This window comes from Pelodiscus sinensis, chromosome 2, assembly GCF_052426305.1.
Source record: "Pelodiscus sinensis isolate ZL-2025 chromosome 2, ASM5242630v1, whole genome shotgun sequence".
Lineage (NCBI taxonomy): Eukaryota > Metazoa > Chordata > Testudines > Trionychidae > Pelodiscus > Pelodiscus sinensis.
In genome coordinates this window covers 131,571,433-131,597,590 of record NC_143053.1, presented here as the reverse complement: position 1 = coordinate 131,597,590, position 26,158 = coordinate 131,571,433, and the positions used below count along the sequence as shown (strand labels likewise).

General features: G+C 45.5%; 1 protein-coding gene across 4 annotated transcripts in view; it reads right to left on the bottom strand.

The window, feature by feature from the left end:
- Positions 1-26,158, bottom strand: part of CDH18 (cadherin 18) — a 1,008,237-nt gene that overhangs the window by 361,574 nt on the left and 620,505 nt on the right. For all 4 annotated transcript variants that reach the window (XM_075921429.2, XM_089776420.1, XM_075921431.2 and 1 more), the window contains one exon: positions 5,793-6,279. In XM_075921429.2, the coding sequence (XP_075777544.1) occupies positions 5,793-6,020 (228 nt within the window). In that variant the 5' untranslated portion in view covers positions 6,021-6,279. The remainder of the gene's footprint in view (positions 1-5,792; positions 6,280-26,158) is intronic.

The following is a 26,158-nucleotide window of genomic DNA, read 5'->3' as shown; positions in this document are numbered from 1 at the left end:
CATGTGCAAACAGAACCTCACACACTTTTAAGACACAGGAATCAGATCTTTTTTTAAAGGGTGATTTTTATTTAAAAATAAGAAAAAAACACACATTTGGTAAAACATTGCTTGGTTGCTAGGAGTTACAGAGAAACTGAAAACAGGATTAAAATCACTAAGAATGGCTTCCCTGGGATTCAGCTTGGACAGTTACAATACAATGCTCAGTATAAAGATAGAAATGTAGCCATGTTAGTCTGGTGTAGCTGAAACAAAATACAGGACTATGTAGCACTTTAAAGACTAACAAGATGGTTTATTAGATGATGAGCTTTCGTGGGCCAGACCCACTTCCTCAGATCAAATAGTGGAAGAAAATAGTCACAACCATATATACCAAAGGATACAATTTTAAAAAATGAACACATATGAAAAGGACAAATCACATTTCAGAACGGAAGGGGGATGCGGGGGAGGAGGGAGGAAGGAAGGTAAATGTCTGTGAGTTAATGATATTAGAGGTGGGGAAGGGTAGATGTCTGTGAGTTAATGGTATTAGAGGTGGTAATTGGGGAAGCTATCTTTGTAATGGGTAAGGTAGTTGGGGTCTTTGTTCAGCCCCCCGCGGAGAGTGTCGAATTTTAGCATGAATGCCAGTTCAGAGGATTCCCTTTCAAGTGCAGATTTGAAAGTCTTCTGAAGTAGGATGCATGTGATTAGGTCATTGAGACAGTGTCCTTTCTGGTTGAAATGGCAAGAAACTGTTTTTTCTTTGTGATCCTGTCTAATGCCTGTTTTGTGGGCATTGATTCTTTGGCGAAGTGTCTGAGACGTTTGTCCAATGTACTTAGCAGACGGACACTTTCGGCACATGATAGCATAGATTATATTTCTGGATGCACAGGAATATGTATTCTTGATCTTATAACTCACTTGGTTAGGCCCAATAATGGTGTCAGCAGAGTGAATATGTGGACAAAGCTGGCAACGGGGTTTGTTGCAAGGGAAAGTACCAGGGTTGGTATTAGTGTGGTATGTCCTCTGGTTGTTGGTAAGAATCATCTTGAGGTTAGGTGGTTGTCTATAGGAGATTATGGGTCTGTCTCCCAGAGCTTCTTGGAGTTTAGTGTCCTGTTCCAGTATAGGCTGTAATTTATTGATCATGTGTTGGACAGGATTAAGTTGGGAGCTGTAGGTGATGACAGGTGGTGTTCTATTGTTGGTTTTCTTGGGTCTGTCTTGTAGTAGATGGTTTCTAGGTATTCATTTGGCTCTTTCAATTTGCTTTTTTATTTCTCCGGGTGGGTAGTTGAGGTTTATAAATGCTTGGTAGAGATCCTGAAGTTTCTGGTCTCTGTCTAATCCCACTGCTCATTAACAAATATGATCTTGAAATTAGAGAAAGGTTTTTAATCATCAGAGAAGTGAAGTTCTGCAATATCCTTCCAAGAGGAGCAGTGGGACCAAAATTGTAACGGGCTTCAAGACTGCACTTAAATGAGTTTGAGTTTATGGAGGTGATATGATAGGACTGCCTACAATGGTAGGTAGCCAACCTGCAACTGCTAGTAGCAAATATCCCAAATGGCTGGTGATGGGAGACTAGATAGGGAGAGTTCTAAGTTACTAAAGACCGTTCTTTTCCAGGTGTCTGGTGGTGGATTATACCAAAATGCTCGTGGTCTTACTGAGTGCCATATTTGGGATCATAGACTTCCCCCTCTCCTGGTCAGATGGGCAGAGATGCTGGGGAGTTTCTACTTCTCCTTAAACATGGGGCACAAGTAACTTGCAGGTTTAAACTAGTGTAAAGATTGGATTCTCTGTAACTTGAAGTCTTTAAATTATATTTTGAGGACTTCAGTAACTCTCATAGGGTATGTCTACACTACCCTCCTAATTCGAAATAGGAGGGTAATGTAGGCATACCGCAATTGCAAATGAAGCCCGGGATTTGAATTTCCCGGGCTTCATTTGCATAAGCGGGGCTCCGTCATTTTTAAATCCCCGCTCGTTCGAACCCCGTGCCGCGCGGCTACACGGGGCACGAACTAGGTAGTTCAAACTAGGCTTCCTAGTTCGAACTACCGTTACTCCTCTAGACTTAAAGCCTATGGATCTATTAGCTTTAGCACATACTGTATAATACACAATCATTGACAAAAAAATTAATCCTTCCTCATGATAAGGGTGAGCTACCTCACTATTTTGATTAGCGTGCATTACAATGGCAATCAATTCAACATTATAACAACATATTAAATAATGCTTCTACTCTTGTGATAATGCTTCTACATTGAGGGTGAAAAATAAAAGAGGTCATATATCAAGCACTGACACTCGTATCGATGAGACAGAATAGATGACTTCATTAATAACTGATAGCACTGGCAGGTCAGTGACATGGAACAGAAGCCTAGAATTAAGAGACCTCACACTCCCCACACGTACTCCTTGATAAATATAGGGTAGTGGTAAAACAATCTCTTGTCAAATTAAATACACATCAAATGAAATCTTGATGATGTACATGGAATTAGATATTAAAGCAGTACAAAATGAAGAGACACTATAATCCAGCAACCATGATTTAAATTCTGGTGATTATTGGTATTATTTTAGCTTCAGCAAACCAAATTTCCCTTTTTGAATAAAAATAATAAAAATCCACAGAAGATAACATTGGTCAGTCTCTACATAAACCATTAAACTACACGGAATCACTGCCAAATATAAAATGGAATATTAATACCTCTGTCACATTACTGAATTTTAGGGAAGCAGCCAGATCACTGCTGCACTCATGGGGGGGGGGGGGCGGGAGGTGTTGGCCCCAAAAGTGGTACAAAGGGGGCCATGTAAGGTGTCAAAAGAAGCTTACTTTCTCCTGATTCCATATATGCTATTCATGTAATTGTATAATGTCTGTGTGTGAAGTTATAAGCATGTACTTTGTGTGGATACCAAATGTTTCTCTGTATGTGGTTGAACTATGGGCAAAGCAGCTCAGCCTATGGACATGCTAATGAGCAAGTGTCTATGGAACAATAGCCCTCTCTAGGCCAAGGACACATCTCAAGAATGAAACAAAAGACAGGACTACGCAGCACTTTAAAGACCAACAAGATGGTTTTATTAGGTGATGAGCTTTCATGGGCCAGACCCACTTTCTCAGATCAAATTGTGGAAGAAAATTGGCATGACCATATATACCAAAGGGATGAAATCAAAAAAAGTAAACACATATAAAAAGGACAAATCAAATTTCAGAACAGAGGAGGGATGGGGGAGGGAGGGAGAGATTAATGTCTGTGAGCTAATGATATTAGAGGTGATAATTTGGGAAGCTATCTTTGTAATGGGTAAGATAATTAGCATCTTTGTTGAGGCCCAGATGTAAAGTGTCAAATTTAAGCATGAATGACAGTTCAGAGGTTTCTCTTTGAAGTCTTGTGTTAAAATGTCTTTGAAGCAGGATGCAGGTAGTCAAGTCACTGAGACAATGCCCTGTCAGCAGAGTAAATATGTGGGCAAAGCTGGCAATGGGGTTTGTTGCAAAGGACAGTTCCAGGTTTGGTATTAGTGTGGTATGTCCTGTGGTTGATGGTAAGAATCATCCTGAGGTTAGGTGGTAATCTATAGGCGACTATGGGTCTGTCATCTTTATGGCTGATTTAGAACATTTCCTCAGATCCCGTCCCCTTTTACCCCTTCTCTACTTACGCTACATCGATGACATCTTTATGATCTGGACGCATGGCCAAGAAACACTGGATACATTCCACAGAGACTTTAACAACCTACACCCCACCATCAATCTCAGCCTAGACCATTCTACACAAGAGATCCATTTCCTGGACACCACAGTACAAATCACCAATGGTAAATTAGATACCACTCTCTACAGAAAACCCACTGACTCATATAGTTACCTACATGCCTCTAGCTCCCATCCAGAACACACCATACGATCCATCGTCTATAGCCAAGCCCTTCGATACAACCACATTCTAAAACCCCTCACCTGAGTATGAGGCCCGGGGCCATCTGGGTCATGGATATTGCTGTGGTGTCAGAGGGGTCTGCTCGCAAGGCTTCTGGCTGGCCAGGCAGGCAGCTGATGTGCTCTGTGGCACTGGTTTGTGGCCTATTTGGGAAGGTTTCCAGTCTGAGGGCTGTAAGGAGACCCGAATTTGAGCAATTCCCCCTGAGGAGACACTCTCAGCTGTGCCCAGACCCAGCCCGGTCTGTCACAACCTCCCATCTGAAGGATGGTCTGCAAAGATAAATTCACTAATATTTGAGAGGCATCCAGATACTAAAATGGCAAGCACCAAAGACAACCCTATGAAGTAATAAGGAAAAAATTAAGTCCTTACTTAGGGTACGTCTAGACTACATGCCTCTGTCGCCAGAGGCATGTAGATTAGGCTACCAGACATAGGAAAATGAAGCAGCGATTTAAATAATCTCCGCTTCATTTAAATTTACATGGCTGCCGCACTGATCAGCTGTTTGTCGGCTCAGCGCGATAGTCTGGACACGCGGATGGCGACATCAAGGGTATTTGTCGACCACCCAGGTATACCTCATCCCAGGAGGCATACCTGGGTGGTCGACAAATACCTTTGATGTTAACACCCGCGCGTCCAGACTATCACGCTGAGCTGACAAACAGCTGATCAGCTGTTTGTCGGCTCAGCATGGCAGCCATGTAAATTTAAATGAAGCGGCGATTATTTAAATCGCCGCTTCATTTTCCTATGTCTGGTAGCCTAATCTACATGCCTCTGGCGACAGAGGCATGTAGTCTAGACGTACCCTTAGTGTAGAGTTTGGAAGGAGTGCAGCAAATGAGGACTGAGCCAAACATTGAGAAGGATTAAAAGAAATACTAAATGAGTATCTGACTAATTTCCTGAGCGCTGTCCATCCTGTGCACTAAACGAGAAGGAAACACTCAAAAATGGTATTATTAAATGGGAGGCTGTATCTTATGTACAAAAGAGCAGTGTTTAGGCAGAGTCTAACTTGGAAGAAAATCACATTTTCAAGACTTCATGCTTTTTAATTACATTTTTAGCATGGATTATCTCATATAGATAACACTCAGTAGCATAAGGGTGGTGGAGAAGTATAAAAACATTTCTACTGAATTCACTGCATTGAAGTATGACATAAATGTAGCCTTTGCACTCTTCCTGGGCTCCTATCACTCTAAATTTGCACCCTAAAGGGATGTGGTAGAAATGGTGCCATTATCCCACAAAATACGCACACATAGCCAGCTGTAGTGGCAATTGTACAATATACTTCTGATATAAGAAGAGTCCCCAATGGAACTCTCTCCAGAATGGTGTTTCATCACACATAACTCAAAATCGGTCTGCACCTTGTCAGATAAATCTTATCCCTAAAGCATTTCTCACGGAAGATGAAGAGATTTGAAACTCATTCTGAAGTAATCAGCATTAAGGGTATATTTAGTATGCCACATTTGAAGTAGTACAAAATATCATTCAGTAGTGTGAACTGCATCAGTTTCTCCAAAAGCCCTTCATTTTTTTAACACAAAACACTAAAGATGATGCAGTACAGTAAATTTATAGTTGTACATCATCTCTTCCCCCATGATTACTATTGCACATAACTAGGGATAGCAGGCAAATATAATGTGAATGTCTGTAACATATTTCACTTCCATGGTGCTTCCACCTTTACAGGAGACATCAGCTAGGTTGGCATCTGAAACAACATTTATCTCTTCTAAAGTTCCTGTGTCCCTTTATAAAAATGGAATAAGACCTTACCTTTCCCACATACTGGGGATCTGGTCCCAGGTGTTCTTCTAAAACAAAGAACTGGTTCCATACCCATCCACGCTTGGGACGATGGTGAACTTCTGTTTCACCTTCTATGTGTTTGGTTTGATTTCTGGTCACCTTAATGGAGCCATGATGAGCTACTCCATAACACCGCTGCACAAAACAGAGACAAACTAGGACTGGGCAGATACAAGATGTGCTCATAATTCTCATTGTAGGATAACTTTCCAGTTGAAGGTTTCCTTCTCTCTTTTGTTGTTTTCAAATGTAATCCCTTAATAGGTCCCCAAGAAGGAAGGTGAAGCCTGGCTTAGGAAAACAATCCAAAATGTTTTTTTTAGTATGTCCATGGTTTAACTGCCCACTGGGGAAAGGTCACACTGCATTTACATCATGAAGTACTGAGTGGAGAAATTTCTGGTATTTGTTCCGAGGTCTTCACAACAGACTGCTGCAGCCAACCATTTTATACCTAATGGAAAGGGGAAAAATGAAAACCACTTTCACATAACTAAAAACAGCAATTACAGCCTTTCAACCTCAAAAGATGATGTTACCCCTGCTGTGCTAATTGGGTCTGTCAAAGGGTCCTATACTAATCAACATTTCTTTCCAAACTTTTGTGGAAGTGTTTTCTTATTTTTTTTTAATAAAGCACCTTAAAAGTATATTGTTTCAAAAGTGCATAGAATGTGTGTACTGGAATGACTGGATTAGGGCTGTAAATGAGCAGTCAAGAAGTTGACTACTCGCTTTTCCCACTCCTTGCTGCTTTTGTATCAGTGGTGGCAAGGTGGGGGAATGGTGGATATGAGCCAGTGCTGGGGAGCCAGCTTAAAAGATGGTTCCCCCCAGCACCATCTTAATGGTGCTGCTTGCCCCCACTGTCAGAGGCAGCAGAGGGGAGGAGTGGGCGGTAGGGCAGGCTGCTGCAAAGGAGCAGCCTCTGTTCACGACAGCTGGTTTGGCTGCGGACAGGGGCTGCTGCCACATTAGCCTCTGTTTGTGGTGGCCATGGTTGGCTGTGGACAAGGGCTGCTGGTCCTGGTGTGAGCTGGGACTCAGCAAATTCCGCTCTCACTACATTCTCCTGGCTTTTACTACATTTAAACTGCAGAGCCGCAGTGGTTCTGGCTCTGTCCTGGCTTGCACCGGTCCAGGACTATCCCCACCATACCTCTGCAGTGTAAATGTAGTGGGAGCTAGGCTGTCTGCACATCTGGCTCCTACTACATTTAAACTCCAGAGCTATACCAGGGGTAGCACCTGGACCAGTACAAGCCAGAACAGAGCACCTTCCCTTATAAACTAATCATGAAGTCAATACAAATTGTTGACTACACAATTGGTCAATTACACGCCTCTTATCGTCCTTAGACTGGATGACTCAATATAGTGTGATATTGAGCCTTTAACCTACAGGTTCCGGGTGACAGAACTAATCCAGGTGAGTAGTAATCAAAAACTGCTAAACACTATCATTGCTACCTGATTGATAGTGTTTAGCAGTTTATGTTAAATGAGTCCTTGGTCTCCATGAACACTCAGATAAACAGAAGTCTAACATTATGAAAACCATCATCATGGATACTGGCAGTTTCAAGAGATAGGCCAAAAACAATCAGTGTGGAGATTCCAGGTTGGAACTGAGGCAAACTGGCAGAACAGCGTGACCAAATCTTACATTAATAGCTCCTGTCCTTTACCTCCTCTGTGATTGCATGAAGGACTTCAGTTTCTGGAACTGTCTGGATATTTCAAAGATATGCACATAAAATTTTTAAAAAGTGAGCATTGTTGCTCTGAAACTTGGGCAGTATTTGGAACTGAACAAGAGAGGCATTTGTTTCCCAGTAATGCCATCCTATTTCTTCCTCACCACAAAGAAGGAAAATCAGCCTTGGGTAAAACAGCAATTTTTAAAATGTAATGGTAGGGAGGAAATACAAAATAAGAAGTCCGACCTTATCTTCTCAGGATCTAATAAAAGGGCATAGTCTTCCTTAATAAGGAGTTTATTCTACTACCAGAACTCCATATCAATAGATAATCTCTGCAGATATTAGACACTCCCAAGGTCTGAAATCACATGTACAAATATTAACTACAGATTGAACCTCTTTGGTCCGGGACTCTCTGGTCCAGCAACATCTGTGGTTCAGCAACACCGTGGATGATGCTGGACTAGTGACCCCTGGACTAGAGAGTCCTAGCAGGGAGCAGCTGGCCATGGAGCAGATGAGCTCCAGCACCAGGACTGCAGAGTCTGGTGGCCCCAGGGCTGCAGAGCCCCAGAAGCTCTGGGGCAGTGGAGCCTGGTACCCTGAGGCCAGCTGCAGACCTAGCCTGGGTGCAGAAGAGCCTGGCGATCTGCTGACAGACCCCAGGAGAGCCCGAAGTCCATCAGCAGAAGGACCAGCCTCCCCTGATCCGGTAAACTCCCTCCTTTGGGATTGGTCATATCCCAAGTATGGTCCAACCTGTAGAGTGTTAGAATTAAACTGTCCTCTATTAGGGTATGTCTACACCGCAAAGTTATTTCGAAATAACAGTTGTTATTTCGAAATAACTTTCCTAGCGTCTACACAGTCAAACTGCTATTTTGAAATTAATTCAAAATAGCAGAGCACTTTTTTTGAATTTGGTAAACCTCATTCCATGAGGAATAACGCCAAATTCTAAATAGCTAAATCAAAATAAGCGCTGTGTAAACGCTTATTTCGAAATAGGGGGCCTCCAGCCCTTTCCAGGGTGCCCTGATGGCCTTTCTGGGTACAACCAGGAAAACTCTTCTGCTCCCGCCCATCCCTGGAGCCCTTAAAGGGGTAGACTCTGGCCACAGCTTCAAGGCTGCCAGCATAGAGCCAGCAGTCTGTGTACCTGACCCAGAATGAGCCAGCAAGCCACTGGCACCCAGCCCTCCATAGCTCCCCAGGAGCAGACTGGCAGCTCCCCGCAAAAGGCGGGTGCCTTCCTGGTCTAGTACAAAGATCAGGGAGCTCATTGAGGTGTGGAGGGAGGCCTCCAATGTCCACGATCTCCGCACTAGACGCAGGAATGCGGCTGTCTACAGACGGATGGCTGCCAGCCTGGCCACCAAAGGTCACATGAGCACTCAGGAGCAGGTGTGCATGAAAATAAAAGAGCTGCAGCAGGCCTATGCCAGGGCCTCGGGGGAAGCTCCCAACCCGGGGCTGACCCGGACCTCTGCCCCTATTATGATGCCCTAGACTGCATCCTGGGGGGATCAGACAGTCTGTGCCCCCCAGGTGGTCATTAACCCTGGGGCAGAGGGCCCTCCCCATGAAGGAGGAGGAGGAGGAAGAGGAGAAGAAGGACAGCCAGGAGCCGCAGGAGCCTGGAGAGAGCATGCTCCGCACCCAGGACCCCCGAGCCATCCTAGCAAGCCTGTCGCCGGTGTCATCCGAGGCCAGGGAGGCCTCAACATGTGAGTGCCATCACTGTCCCCTTATGCGGGACGGGGGGGAGGGGAGGAGAAAGAAACCAGGGACCATGCGTGTGAGCCTTGATGACCACGGAGCATGCAGCAACCTGTGCATGTGCCATGCCACCCTGCGCAAGTGGCCCTGGCTGGCTGCCACACAGGGGCCCTAGCCTGTTGCCAACACGTGTGTATGTATGAAGGCACATGACATTCTCCTGACCCTGGGGAGGAACACTGCACACTGCCCTCCCTCCAGAACCCCCTCTACGCAGAGGTAGGACACATCTCCCCTTCCTCCCCCACACCGACACTATATACAGCACAGGGGCAAGCTCACACTCCTGGGGATAGCAGGACATGATGGTGCGGAGACCTGCCATCCTAGCCTTGCAGAGGGGGGCTGGGCTTCACTCACTGTGTCCCCAGGGAGAACTGACCACTTCTTGTGTTTCTCCACAGCCGCAGCAGCTGTGAGTGCAGGGTGCACCACCCCGCCCAGGACATCCTCCTGCACCCGGGTCAGCAGGCTCACCCAGAACCAGGAGGAGTACCAGCAGCAGCACCTGGGGCTACTGCGAAGGCAGATTCGCAGTCAGGAGCACTGGGTGCATGAAGACCTGCAGCTGTGGCAGGAGAGCTTGAGGGAGCTACTTGACCAGGGGCTGTGCCATCCGCAATCACCTGCAGATCTTGGTGCAGAGAATGCTGCCTGCTGCCACTCCAGCCCCTGCAGCCACCCCAGCTATTATTTCTCCTCCCACTCCTGCTCCCCCTCCCACTTCTTCCTCCCCCCAACCCACCCTACCCTCTATCCCCACTCCGAGGGGATGCCAAGACCCCTGCACCTGCAGTGCTGGGAGACAGATGGATCAGCAAGACCCCTCAACCCTGAGCTTCTCCTCCCCCTTTCTCCCGTTGACTCCCCTTTCCAGCTCCCTCCTCCCAGGTTTCCCCCTCCCCTCTCCCACCCTCATTTCCCCCTCACCCAAGTTATGGTCTCCAGCAATTGCAGCCAGACTTGCAGCAACACATCCAAAATGAGCACCAGAGTTCCCAGGGGCAGCTCTGGCTCCATGGTGCCGAGAGCTGTGGTGTCCTGAGTCAGGGCAACCAAAGCAGGCAGAGACAAAAATGCTTTGCTCTCCCTCAGCGAGGTAGGCAAGCAAGCAGGGAAATCTGAGAACCGGCTGTCCAGAGGGGTCCCTTTAAGCACAAGCCTCAGATAGCCTCAGGCAGCAGCCACACAAAGTAACTCCTGACCTGATGCCCTGCCGGACCTGGTTCCGGCCAACCTTAAATGCAATTCAGCATCCACTCAGGGTGGACGCGCTATTCTGAAATAGTAAAACGCTATTTCGAAATGCATTTTGTGTGTAGATGCATTATTTCAAAATAACTTATTTTGAATTAACTTATATTGAATATAAGATATTTAGAAATAACGCTGTAGTGTAGACATACTTAGAGAAGGAGCAAGCTTGTAATTAAGTAAATAAGCTATTAATGAATCTATTTCAAAGATGAGATTTACTTGAGTTTGTGTGTTCATCTGAAAGTTAATCTGGTTTGTATTGCTCCTCTCCCCTAAAGAATCAAGTCATAATATTTTCAGTAAACATCACATCTAATTTTACTTTTGTAATATTGGATTGTTTCACACACCCTTTCCTTTTTTGAAAGAAGATGTTTCTGATTCATTGATATTGAAATATTTTTTAGGTAAAACAATATCACAATAACAAAAACACAATATTATTGATAGAGAGAAAATCACATATTTAAAAACAATAATAATAAAGCAACTCTTCTGTGGAACATACTGTTTTCCTTCACACCCATGAGTGTTATTATCTTATGATAATCATAGCTCTGTTCTTCATGCTACACTGTTTAACCTTCTAATATGACAGTAGAAAGGAGTGAACTAGCAACCTGACCCAGAGACTAACTGAGAAGAAACGTTTCCACCTAAATGCCCTGATGAGAGTAGGGGTGGAAAGCTTCAGAAATGTTAAGTAAGGTAAAAAACTAGAAATCAGAGGAAACATATAGGAAAAGAAGTTCAACCATTCTTACGTTTTATAGACTTCTTTGTCTTTCTATACACGTTTCAAAGAAATATCCCCAGCGGAACACAACTATACTTTTTCAATATTTGTACTGAGTCTAAATACAATTAATCAGATGTCATCAGAGGACAGAGCAAATGCATGCCCAAACTTTTGTTCCTAATTTAACAGGTAGAATTACCCACGAGACATATTTGCCACTGCAAGCAAGTAGTTCAGAACAGTGGGCAGTTGGTAAAGGTATAAGGGTATGTCTACACAGCAAAGTTATTTCGAAATAACAGCCATTATTTCTAAATAACTTTACCAGTGTCTACACACCCAAACCGCTATTTCAAAATTAAATCGAAATAATGGAGGGCTTATTTTGAAATTGGTAAACCTCATTCCATAAGGAATAACGCCTATTTCAAAATAAGCACTGTGTAGATGCTTATTTCTAAATAGGGGGCCTCCAGCCCTTCCCAGGGTGCCCCGGTGGCCACTCTGGGCACAACCAAGAAAGCTCCTTTCCCTCCTTCTCTCAATCCCTCCCTCCCCTTAGCCTTTAAAGGGGTAGACTCTGGACACAGTGCCAGCCCAGAACCAGCAGTCACTGCACCTGACCCAGTGGCCCCAGCATGAGCCAGGAAGCCAGTGCCAGCCAGCTCTCCATCACTCCCCAGGACCAGTCTGCCAGCTCCCAGGAGCCAGCAAGGGACCAGAAAAGGCAGGCACCTGCCTGGTCCAGTGCGGACATCAGGGACCTAATTCAGGTTTGGGGGAATGCCTCCGACGTCCATGATCTGTGCACTAGATGCAGGAATGTGGCCGTCTATAGGCAGATGGCTGCCAGCCTGGCCACCAAAGGCCACCTGCAAACCCAGGAGCAGGTTGGCATGAAAATAAAGGAGCTGTGGCAGGCATATGCCAGGGCCACAAGGGGCAGCTCCCAACCAGGGACTGCATCCTGGGGGGCAGAATGGTCCGTGCCCCCCAGGTGGTCATTAACCTTGGGGCAGAGCTTGCTACCTCTTGCTGCTCCAGCCCCTGCTGCCTTCCCAGCTACCGCTCCTCTTCCCACTCCTTCTCCCCCTCCTGCTTCTTCCTCCCCACCCTGCCCACACCCCCACGGATGCCAAGGCATCCACACCCATAGTGCTGGGAGACAATTGGGCCACCGAGACCCCCAACCGTGAGCCCTGAGATTCTCCTCCCTCTTCCTCCCCTTGCCTCTTCCTGCCAGCTCCCTCCTCCCAGGTTTCCCCCTCCCCTCTCCCATCCTCCCTCCTCCCTTCTCCCACCCTTTTTCCCCAGTCTCACCTCTGTTTCATTCCCCCCCATCCCAGTTTTGTTCAATACAGAGGCTTTGTTGTAATGAACATGTGTCTTTTATTGTACAGCAGGAAGAGAGGTTAGGGAGGGGTAAGTAGAAGGACATGAGGGAGGAATGAGGCACAAGTCCCCAGTGGGGCACACCAGAACATGCTGCCAGGCTCGCAGCAACACTTCCAGGAGAAGCACCAGAGTGCCCAGGGGCAGCTCAGGCTCCAAGCTGCAGAGTGCTGTAGTGTCATGAATGAGGGCGACCAGAGCATGCAGAGAGAAAAATGCTTTGCTATCCCTCATCGAGGTAGGCAAGCAAGCAGGAAAACCTTAGAACCGGCTGTCTGGGGAGGGAGGCAGGTCCCTTTAAGCACAGGTTTCAGTTAGCCTCAGGCAGCAGCCACACAAGGTAACTCCTGACCTGATGCCCTGCCAGATCCGGTTCCAGCCAGCCTTAAATGTGATGCATCCGATCAGTGTGGATGCGCTATTTCAAAATAGCAAAATGCTATTTCGAAATGCATTTTGTGTCTAGATACGTTATTTCGAAATAACTATTTCAAAATAAGATATTTCAAAATAATGCTGTAGTGTAGACATACTTTTAAATAGTATTTTCAACACAAGAGAAAATATATGTGTAGACTTATGTTGATCCCATTTTCATTTTCTCGCTGGAAGACTGACAGAGGATTTTCTACTTTGGATGAGACCACAGGTCCCATTTCCCTCAATTCAGCTCCAGCAATTGTCAATGCCACAATGCACAAAAATAGCAAAGTAGCTACTTTTAATCCCCTATTACTAAAACAGCTGCTTTACAAGCTGCTTTTCTAATACTGATTAATTAGGGCCTCTATAAGAATCCTGTGACGTTAATAACATTTTTGCCATTTTACAAATGGGGAAATGAATCAAGCACAATGTGAGCATTTACCACAATAAAATAGTGTAAGAAGGCTGGGTGCATATAGGTTTCAGAGTTTTTTCGAAAAAACGGCTGTTTTTCCAAAAAAAGTCACCTATGTCTTTTGGGGTCGGGAAGGAATTTTCCTCCAGGGTAGATTGGCAGAGGCCCTGGAGGTTTTCGCCTTCCTCTGTAGCATGGGGCACAGATCACTTGCTGCAGGATTCTCTGTATCTTGGGGTCTGTAAACCATCATTTGAAGACTTCAGTATCTGAGATATAGGTGAGAAGATTATTCAAGGAGTGGGTGGGTGAGATTCTGTGGCCTGCGTTGTGCAGGGGGTCAGACTAGATGATCATGGTGATCCCTTCTGACCTTAAAGCATATGGGTATGTCTACACTACCCCGCTAGTTCGAACTAGCGGGGTAATGTAGGCATACCGCAATTGCAAATGAAGCCCAGGATTTGAATTTCCCGGGCTTCATTTGCATAAGCCGGGCGCCGCCATTTTTAAATCCCGGCTGGTTCGAACCCCGTGCCGCGCGGCTACACGCGGCACGAACTAGGTAGTTCAAACTAGGCTTCCTAGTTCGAACTACCATTACTCCTCACTCCACGAGGAGTAACTAGGAAGCCTAGTTTGAACTACCTAGTTTGTGCCGCGTATAGGCGCGCGGCACGGGGTTCGAACCAGCCGGGATTTAAAAATGGCGGCGCCCGGCTTATGCAAATGAAGCCCGGGAAATTCAAATCCCAGGCTTCATTTGCAATTGCGGTATGCCTACATTACCCTCCTATTTCGAAATAGGAGGGTAGTGTAGACATACCCTATGAGTCTATGTCCACACTGCAATTGTGTTCTTTCGAAAGAAATTCGAAAGGCTGCAGGGGTTTTTCCGACATTGGTAAACCTCATTCTATGAGGAAGATCGCCTTTTCCGAAAGAGTTTTTTCAGAAAAAAGCGTGTGTAGATGCGGAAGAGGGAATTATTTTGAAAAAAGAGGTCTCCAGGAGAAAGCACAGTTGTCCTGGTGGACACTCCTTCCAAACTAATCAGAGCTCTATAGTTCCTGTTTCCTGCCAGTTCTTGAAGCTGAAGACACCCTGCACAAGCCTTGTGGCAGGAAGTAGGCCATGGAGCAGCACCCTGACTGTGCGGCTCTCCCTGCCACAGACCTGTTGACCCATGGCACAGCCACAAGCTGCCCAAATCCCCTCCTGGCCCTTTCAGGGAATAGCACCAGAGGTCCCAGCACCCACCTAGGGGCACCAAATGCTGGGTGTCCTCCTAGTCTGGGGGCTGATCTCTTCTGGAGCTGTGCGGGGAGGATGAGCCCTTGAAGGATCTCCGCACCAAGCACTGAAATGCAGACATTTATGGGCGCATGGCCCAGGGGGGGACACCACCTCTGCACCCTCAACCAAGTCTGGAGCAAGGTAAAAGAGCCCCGACAAGGGTACGCCTGGGCCAGGAAGCACAGCTCTTGCTCCGGGGCGGACCCCACTCCTGCCCATACTATAGAGAATTGAACCAGATTCTGGGGGTGGGGAAGCCCTTTCCCCATCCATACTGGTAGATTCGAGCTTGGAGACACCCATGGTTGCCCAGACGGAGCTCCTGGAGTAGGATGATGAGAAGGAGCCACAAGAGGAAGAGGTCCTCAATGGAACTGGAACCCTAGGCCCTGGACATCTCCCAGGCATCATCTGATGCTGGGGAGGGATCATGAGGTGAGTCCTCTCAGTTTGTCACACAAACAGGGTGGGGGAGGCAGGCACACAGGCGATGCGGTGTGATTATCGAGTGGCATGCTAGGCCCGGACAGCAGCAGTGTGCACCACGTGGTCTCAGGAGCCGGCCCCAGAGCAAACAAGGGCTGCTGTTCACAGGCTGAGAGGAGGCCCCACACACATCCAACCCCTGGGAGGGACATCCTCCCTCCACCAGCCCCCGATAGAAGCAGGCTGGGCACAAGGGCACACGCACAACTCCACACAGACCGATGAGCGGCGTACATAGCACGTGGCCATGCCTGCATGCATGAGGCACCACCCGCTCCCATGGACAGCGCTGCCAGGTGCAGGTGTGTGTGCGGGCCCAAGGAGAACCAGGCTGCTCCAAGTCCCTCTCCCACCCATTGGATCCCACTGTGACCGGAGACTTCCCTGGCCTGCTTGTCCATGGGAGAGGAGGAAGCAGGCAGTATGGTCCCCTGGAAATCTTGAGGCCCCTGTGAGGCAGGGCCTGCTGTGCAGCCCATGAATGGCCTCGCTCATGGGCCTTGCTCACTGTGGCTGGCACGGCCTCAGGGACAATTTCTGCTTGGATGGATGACTGAACTCCTCTTCCTCATTTCCTCCACAGCCGGACCAGCTGTTGCTGAGGAGTGATCCACACCATCAGAAGCAGCCGCCCAAACCCAGGGGAGTTGCAGATACTGGAGGGTGCATGAGGACCTCATGCGGGAGCACGTGGCTGTCCTGCGTGACATGTAGCAGACCCTGGCCCAAAAGGACCGTGATGAAGCTCAGTGGCACAATCGCATGTGGGACCAGCATGTGCAGCAGGGCAAAAACATGTGTGTCATGATCTGGGAAGTGATGGCCTGTCCCCACTCTTGCTCTCCCCACTCCTGATCCCCCCAACCCCGGCTGCCCCTGCCACCCCTAACCCCACTGCAGTCCTCCCATCCCCTCGCTCACCCCTCTGTTGTCCCAGACCCCCACCCAACCCAAAGTCCGTCGAGGTACCTGGACCCAAGACGGCACTTCCAGCTGCACTGTAGGGTAAACTGAGGCAGTCCATAGTATCTTGCTGAGAACGGAGTACTCAAATCCGAAATCATTAGGCCAGGCCTGGGAAGCATACGGACAGGCAGCTACCATGACCCTGGTTCCACTGGCAATTACATTCCAAAGGGGCCCTCACTCTGATAAGGCCTGGCTGGTATAAGCTAAGCTGCATGGTTTTTTTACTGTCTCCTGTGATTTCAGATTAATGAGTTTGGATCCCAAGGACTGTGCCAACACAAGGAAGGAGTCATCTCACAGCAGACATCACAATTTCAGTTAACAAGCTAACAGCAACATGTCCATTTTGGGGGATTCCATCCTGTTTATGTTGGCTCATTTAGCTTGTTTGGAATAACTACCTGTATTAGTGATAACATGTTTAATTGGAAATGGGCAGAGATATTGTGTAACTTTCGTAGTTCATTGGCTTATGTGCATATCTCATTTCCGCTGCTAGACCTATCAAATCACTTCCCCTCCATCCATCTGCTACCTATATAATCTAATGTATGTTTTGGTTAAGTTACTGATCTCCAGGCTAACACCTGGTTGGCACTCCACCAGCACTGTGTGTTCAATAAATCCTCTGCTTGTTTTCACCTGCATCCAGTGTGTCCGGAATTATTCCCTACATGCACCATGCACCACTCTCAGCCTTGAGCCCCCCTCCTCGCTCCTCCATTCAGGTTCTCACCCTCCTCCTCCACCCCGCCCCAGTTACTTTTATTATAAAAAACAAAAAACAAAGTTTTTGTTGAAACCAAAACTGGTATATTTATTATTTGCTCAGGGAAGGGTGGAAAGGAGAGGTCATAGTGGGAAAGGTAGAGGGGAGGAAAGTATAATGGTGGTGAACAGGGAAGCAGCCAACAGTGGAGTTTGCCTGGGAGTTTGCCCTGGCGGCAGCTCCACAGTGCATGGTGGTCTTTTCCTTGAAAATTGTTTTTCTCTTTTGCCCTTCAAGGGGGCATGCAAAAACATCTCAGGAATCTCTCTGAAGAAAGGCAGGTAAGGATAGTGATAAGTCTGTTGTTGTTATCTGCACTGAATGTGCAATATTTGTCTTCCTTGAGGAAGACAGAAGGGATTTCATCTGCACTAACTGCAAGCTGGTCACCAGTTTGAAAGAAAAAGTAGAGGACTTAAGACCCAAAAATCAACCTTATGTTCCATCAGAGAAGAAGAAGACTTCCTCAATAGAAGGCAGCATTTAATCCTGCAGGCACAGCAGGCAGAACAGCCAGTGAAATCAGTATAGGACAAGGAAGAAAACTGGCAGCACGTAACCTCTGGGAAAAGAAGGCCAACTCAGATATCCCCCATCCTGTAGCGATAAGTAACCACTTTCAGGTTCTCTGCAAAGGCACTATGGTGGAGAATGCTTTGGCAGGGATTTCTCAGGGAAGAAATTAGAATGGGACACCATCTGACAGAAGGCATGGGATGCGTAGTCTTAGGGATGGGGGTTCCACAATCACCACCCCCAAAAGACGAGGACGGGTGGTGGTGATTGGGGATGTTGTACCAATAAAACCAAGCAGGATCTTATGAGGGGGATAAGGCAAAAAGCCACATTTATTGTAAAGATAATAAAAAAATAAAGAAAAGATAGAAGCAAACAACGTTGTTTAACTACTTATTCCTATTACTACTTAACCCTTATACATATAAACATTCATTCATCCATTCATTCAGGTTCTGTGTATTTGTTATAGTTACCAGCCTGGAAGTTGCTTGTGACAGAATACTGGCCAGGTACTCTGTACACAAGTGATGGGAGTGGGGAGCGAAGTCCTGATCAGATGCGCATCTGAAGCTCCTGGTGGGCTGGCAGCAGAACCTTGGACTCTGACTCCATAGTCTTTGAGTCCAGTTCTTATAGGAATTTCTTCCTATGCCAGTCTATGGAAATTGCTGCATCATGCTGATGTCCAGGATGGCTGCCAGGTGCTCGTCAGTGATCTCATCGGGTGGACCTCTAGTACTTGGTTTTCTCCACTTGACACCTTTTGGTTGCACTGGCACCTGACGCCTTCTTCAGCCCTTTGTTGCTGCATTCTCAGGCTGGCACCTCTCAGAACCATTCATTCATCATCCAAGCACTCTCTCTCTTACATACATTCCCTAATTAATGTTTCCCATACAGTATTTCATATAATAACAACTTTACATATTCAAGAGTTGTAGTTACAAAAAAGTCACAAGTTTCTGGATGGCATCTCTTGAAACATTCTCTGAGTGCTGAGTTAGTTACAGTTGCTTTGAAGAGAACAGGCGTCAATTATGTAACAATGCCCTTAGTCAATTACAGGGCTTGGCTCCCAGAGCAGAGTTAGTGGCTTGACAATGCATTGTTACAATGTCAATTTCAAGCAGCCCCTTGCTCAAGCTTAAGCATGCCCTAGGACACGGGGGGGGGGGGGGGGGGGGGAAGGGGGAGGGGGAGCTATTTCTGGCTACATAGTCCTAATATTACATTCTTAACAAATTATATTTTAAAGGGGCAATAATTATAAATCCAAACATTTAACAATCTTAAAAAAAATAATAATAATAATTAATAATAATAAATCTAAACACTTTAAGTTGTGAGGAACAAATTATGGGGAGTAACTTCCACTTGGGGGAATCATTTTTAATACTTCAATATGTCATCCCTACAGGGACTTCCTCCTAAGAGGGATGGAGTCATCCATCTGCTGTCCAGACCTGGAATCTTGAGAAACGTGCTTCTTACCAGGAGCTCGAATTCAGGATATGACCGAGAGTATTCCAAAACTGATCAAACCTTCGGATTCCTGTTGAGGGAAAAGGTCCAGGTAAGGATTGTTGAATCCTTGAAGTAAATGCGTGGTTCCACAGATGGTGTCGGAGAGAGGGCTTTGCTTTCTTCAACTCTATTCTGGGCACGAGGATTGCTTGGAAGAGATGGAATCCACATAAACAAGGGTATGTCTAGACTGCATCCCCTCTGCCAACAGAGGGATGCAGATTAGGCAGGTCGACATTGGAAATGAAGAGAGGATTTAAATATCCCATGCTTAATTTGCATAAAAATGGCTGCCCTTTTTGCTGACTCCGCACTTTGTCGGCAAAAAGTGGCAGTCTAGAGAGGGATCTGTCGAGAAAGAAAGACTTTTTCAACAGATACCCTATGCCTCCTGGTGACTGGCCTCTGGTTACCTGTCCCATAATGCCCAATCTTGTCTAGCTGGTCATCGGTTAGAACTCTACTGCCCTTCCCTCAAGTGATCAGCCTTCCCACCCACCCTTTATAGTCCTTTGGAATTTTGGAAGTCCTCTTCTTGATTACTCAGCAACACGTGGAGTGCTCTCGGCAAATCTTCCCAGGTGACCATGCCTGCTTCATGCACGAGACAATCCCCTACTTGGAGCAATGCTGAGGTGCTACATGTCATCATTATGTGGGGGAGAAGAGGCTGTTCAGTCCCAGCTGCACTCCAGCCATAGGAATTATGATATCTATAGGCAGATATCAATATGCAAAACTGAAGAAGGACATGGCTGGGACACACTGGGTAAAAGTGAAGGTTCTGCGAAACACTTACCCGCTATAGCGTTGGTTCTTCCCAAGAGACATCTGTCCAGACTACAGTAACACCCTGCAACAGTGAATTCCCCTACCCCAGTGAGTAATTAATCATTTTATGGGTCCTGTGTCTCATATACACTCACCTTGGGATGACCAGTCAATGGTAGGTATGTGAATAGTGTTCGTGTTTAAATGGGTAGTGTCAGTGCCCTGTCAGGTGTTAGCAATGGTCCTGCTGTAAAATGTTGTATTTTGACTTCACATATTTAACTTTGGGATCTAAGCCCTCCTTGTTATCACTGGCTGAAGAGCTGCGCAGGGCAAAGAAATGGCCTTGGAAAAGTAAAGATGATTTTATGCACACAGTTATGCTTTAGGTTGCTGTTGAAAAGAAAGAACTAAAAGAGTGGAAGGACAAGAAGAGGGAATGCCAGGACGTCCTCAGAGAAATGATGGGCAGGATCACATGAATGCTAACATGAAAGGGGAAAGGAATCAGGAGAGCTGGCAATATATTGAAGAACTAAAGCAAATATGATAGGCGACCAGTTTGGTTTAACAGTAAAATCCTTGGTGAACTTAAACAAAAAAATGAAGCTTATAACAAGTTGAAACTTGGACACATGACAAGAAAAGAGTATAAATACAGGTTGGACGTCCCAGGTACAGTACCGTAGGGACCTGATTAATCCTGGATGAGAGATTTTTCCAGACCAGGGGAGGTCATTTCAGCCTTCCCCCCTTCCATCCACTTGCTTCCTGGCTCCTCTACAGCCCAGCTGAGCTGCATACCAGCTTGTAGACCCTCTCCAGCCCAACTGAGCCACATATTGGCTCCATGCCTTCCCACTTGTGGCCCAAATGAGCCGCGCACCAGCTCCTACTCTCCCCTCCTCCCATAGCCAAGCTGATCCAAGTGCTGGCTCTTGGGCCCCAACCCCTCTGGAGTGTGCTGGGAATCTCCAATCCTGGAACATCTGTAGTCATACTGAACCACGGACCTTGTCAGATGAGAAAATCCCAGAATTTAGAGATATAACATAAGAACATAAGAACGGCCATACTGGGTCAGACCAAAGGTCGGTCTAGCCCAGTATCCTGTCTGCCAATAGTGGCCAATACCAGATGCTCCAGAGAGAGAGATCACAACAGGCAAACCTAAAGTGATCCCTCCCTTGTCACTTACCTCTAGAGAAACAGTGGCTAAGGACATCCAACCTAGCTAATAGGAACTGATGGACCTAACCTCCATTAATCTATCTAGCTCTTTTTGAACCCTGTTAAAGTTCTAGCCTTCACTGCATCCTCTGGAAAGGCGTTCCACAGGTTGACTCTGTGCTGAGTGAAGAAAAACTTCCTTTTGTTTGTTTTAAACCTGTCACCTATTAGTTTCATTTGGTGACCGCTAGTTCTTATATTGTGGGAACAAGTAAATAACTTTTCTTTTTTCACTCTTTCCATACTAGTCATGATTTTATAGACCTCTATCATATTCCCCCTTATTCTCCTCTTTAATAAACTGAAAAGTCCAAGTCTTTTTAATGTCTCTTCAAATGGGACCTATTCCAAACACCTAATCATTTTTGTTGCCCTTTTCTGAACCTTTTCCAATACCAATATATCTTTGGTGAGATGAGGCAATCACATCTGTACGCAATATTCAAGATGTGGGCATACCATGGATTTATATAGAGCCAATAAGATATTTTCTGTCTTAGTCTCTATCCCTTTTTTAATGACTCCTAACATTCTATTTGCTTTTCTGACTACCGCTGCACACTGAGTGGATGTTTTCAGAGAACTATCCATAATTACTCCAAGAACTTTTTCTTGAGTAATTGTAGCCAAATTAGTCCCCATCATATTGTATATATAGTTGGGATTATGTTTTCCAATGTGCATTACTTTACATTTATCAACATTTAATTTAATTTGCCATTTTGTTGCCCAATCACTTAGTTTCATGAGATCTTTTTGAAGCTCTTCACAGTCTGCTTTGGTCTTAATAATCTTGAGCAATTTAGTATCATCTGCAAACTTTTCCACGTCACTGTTTACCCCTTTCTCTAGATCATTTATAAATAAGTTGAATAGGATTGGTCCCCGGACAGACCTTTGGGGGACCCCACTAGTTACCTCTCTCCACTCGGAAAACTAACCATTTATTCCTACCCTTTGTTTCCTGTCTTTTAACTAGTTATCAATCCACGAAAGGACCTTCCCTCTTATCCCATGACAACTTACTTTACTTAAGAGCCTTTGGTGACGGACCTTGTCAAAGGCTTTTGGGAAATATAAGTTGCGAGTTGCGAGTTACGACCGTTCGCATTTATGACCAAAGCTTCCATGGAGCGGTCGTAAAAGCGGTCCCCAAATTACAAATGCTACCTGTGCTTGCAAACAGAGCGGTTGCTATGTAACTCAATGGGGTCTGAGTTACAAACAGATTGAGTTACGGCCAAGTGTTTGGTCCGTAACTTGTTTGTAACTTGGGGAGAGGCTGTATACTATATCCACTGGATCCCCCTTCTCCACGTTTGTTGACCCCCTCAAATAACTCTAGCAAATTAGTAAGGCATGATTTCCCTTTACAGAAACCATGTTGACTTTCCCCCAACAAATTATTTTCATCTTTACTATAATTTCAACTAATTTGCCCTGTACTGACATTAGACTTACCGGCCTGTAATTGCCAGGATCATTTCTAGAGCCCTTTTAAAATATTGGCATCATGTTAGCTATCTTCCAATCATCAGGTACGGATGCCGATTTAAAGGTTAGGTTACAAACCACAGTTAATAGTTCTGCAATTTGCCACTTGAGTTCTTTCAGAACTCTTGGGTGAATGCCATCCGGTCCCGGTGACTTGTTACTGTTTTATCAATTTGTTCCAAAACTTCTTCTACTGACACCTGATTCTGGGACAATTCCTCAGTTTTGTGTCCTAAAAAGAATGGCTCAGGTTTGGGAATCTTCCCAATATCCTCAGCAGTGCAGACTGAAACAAAGAATTCATCTAGCTTCTCCGCTATGACTTTATCATCTTTGAGAGCTCCTTTAGAATCTTGATCGTCCAAGGGCCCCACTGGTTGTTTGGCCGGCTTCCTGCTTCTTATGTAGTTAAAAAACATTTTACTATTACTTTTTGAGTTTTTGGCTAGCTGTTCGTCAAACTCCTTTTTGGCTTTTCTTCTTATATTTTTACACTTAATTTGACAACGTTTATGCTCCTTTCTATTTTCTTCACAAGGATTTGACTTCCACTTTTGAAATGATATCTTTTTATCTGTCACTGCTTCTTTTACCTGGTTGTTACACCACGATGGCACTTTTTTGGTTCTCTTATTGTGTTTTTTAATTTGGGGTATACATTTAAGTTGGGCCTCTTTGAAAAGTTTCCATTCAGCTTGAAGAGATTTTACTTTTGTCACTGTGTACAGGGACATTTCAGCAAATCCAGTAATGTGCCTGAACCACTATTGCTTACTGCTTGAACTTTAGCAACCACGCTAACGGGCCCAAAATAGGCCTAGACAGCATGACCAAGTCAGGGAGGGGGAAGAAGGGGAGTTTGGGTGCCACAGAGAGGGCAGCTTGACCCCACGTCCTTCCTGAGGCCCAAATCTCTAATGAAATCGCTGAACTATACATTAAGAAAAACAGGAAGTTTGTCTAAATGCCCTAAGACATATCAGGGCCCCCGGGCATAGAGTCTCTGAAAAAGAAAAAAACACATCTGGTAAAAGTTATGATCAGAAGAAAACCTCTTGCCTAACCTTTAAAAAGTGCTTGCCTAGTAAGTTTTTGAGTGACATGTTATTGTAATACTTAAGGATGAATAGGGAAGGAAAGTTTGAGTTAGTAGGACAATTTTGGAAGCACTTGGAGGGATGCCTCGAGGACTCCTTGCGGATTCTTCACATCTGGACGCATCTTCGTCCCCACCAGCAGACAGAAGACTGGCCATCGGAAGCTTGCCTGTCACTTGACAGCCACACTCAACTTTGGTAATTATCGAGGGTGGGGGTGTTTTACTAACCTGTTGTGGACATGTGCAAGTGCTTGAGACTAAATAAAATTTAGCTTTAAGTGAAAGCACTCTTGTGTTGTCCTGTTTGTACCATCCATCTATCGGTCAGATAGCTGTGTCTCCCCTGAATTATTTCCTGACACCACCTTGCAGAGAGTAAAAGTTACTGAGAAGTTTGGGTTGAAAGAACCCCGGATAACAACTGTACCTTCTAATTTCTGTTTAATTACTAATTTTTGTGTAGTTACCCTTTCTGAAATTAAATGCCACAATGTTGGGCTGCTGAAGTGTTTTTCATACCGACATTAAATTTTATTATATTATGGTCACTATTTCCAAGTGGTCCAGTTATATTTACCTCTTGAACCAGATCCTGCCCTGCACTTAGGACTAAATCAAGAATAGCCTCCCCCCTTGTGGGTTCCAGAACCAGCTGCTCCAATAAAACAGTCATTCAACGTATCAAGAAATTTTATCTCTGCATCCCATCCTGAGGTAACGTGTACCCAGTCAATATGGGGATAGTTGAAATCCCTCCCTATTATCAAGTTTTTTAAATTTGATAGCCTTTCTAATCTCCCTTAGCATTTCATAGTCACTATCACTGTCCTGATCAGGTGGTCGATAATATCTCCCTATAGGTATATTCTTATTATTGGAGCATGGAATTAGTATCCATAGAGATTCTATGAAATGTTTTGGCACATTTAAGATATTTACTTCATTTGATTTTACATTTAAGATTTTTATTCAATTTGATTCTAAAACCTGTATATTGCTCGAGTATGCAGGAGTGTAGTCAGGAAGACCAAAGCGATAAGGAACTGAAGATAGCAATGGATGTAAAGATTAAAAAGAAAGGTTTCTACAGGCATGCTAGCACTAAGAAGGTGGGAAAAGTGTGGGGCCCTTAATGGATGAGGGAGGTAACTTAGGGTATGTCTACACTACCACCGAATGTAGTCATTCGAAGTTGCAAATGAAGCCCGGGATTTAAATATCCCGGGCTTCATTTGCATCTTCCTGGGCGCCGCCATTTTTAAATCCCCATTAGTGCGGACTCCGTGCCCGCGGCTACACGCGGCACAGAGTAGGTAGTTCAAATTAGGCTTTCTAATTCGAACTACCGGTTCGTACTTCCATGAGGAGTAACGGTAGTTCGAATTAGAAAGCCTAATTTGAACTACCTAGTCCGTGCCGCGTGTAGCCGTGGGCACGGAGTCCGCACTAATGGGGATTTAAAAATGGCAGCGCCTGGCAAGATGCAAATGAAACCTGGGATATTTAAATCGAACTAGGGTGGTAGTGTAGACATACCCTTAGTTATCAAAGATGTGGGAAAAGCAGAACTCAATGCTTTTTTTGCCTCTATTTTCAAAGACAAAGTCAGCTCCCAGACTGCTGCACTAGGTAGCACATTTTGACAAGGCATGACTTGACCTTGGTGAATCCATGTTGACTATTCCTGATCACTTTCCCCTCTTTCAAGTGCTTCAAAATGGATTCCTTGATGATCCCCTCCCTAATTTTTCCAGGGACTGAGGTAACGCTGACTGGTCTGTAGTTCCCTGGATTGTCCTTCCCTTTTTTAAAGACGGGCAGTTCATTTGCCTTTTTCCAGTCATCCGGGATCTCTGCCGATGTCCATGAGTTTTCAAAGATAATGGACAAAGTCTCTGCAATGACATTTGCCAATTCACTCAGTACTCTCGGTTGCATTAAATCCGGACCCATGGATTTGTGTATGTCTAGCTTTTTCTAAATAGTTCCTAACCTGTTCTTTCTCCACCGAGGGCTGCCCACCTCCTTCCCATACTGCGTTTCCTAGTGCAGCAGTCCAGGAACTGCCCTTGTCTGTGAAGACAGAGGCAAAGAAAGCATTGAGTACTCCACCCTCATCCAATAAGGGCCCCACATCCTTTCTGATCACCCTCTTATTGCTAACATGCCTGTAGAAACCTTACTTGTTACCCTTCACATCCCTTGCTAGCTGCAATTCCAATTATGCTTTCACCTTCCTGATAACTCCCTTGCATTCATGAGCAATACATTTATACTCCTCCCTAGTCATCTGTCCAAGTTTCCATTTCTTGTAAGCTTCCTTTTTGTGTTTAAGCTCGCCAAGGATTTCCCCGGTAAACCAGTCTGGTCGCCTACCATATTTGCTTTTCTTACTGTTCATCGGAATGGTTTCTTCCCATACCTTTAATAAGGCTTCTTAAAAATACTGCGAGCTCTCTTGGATT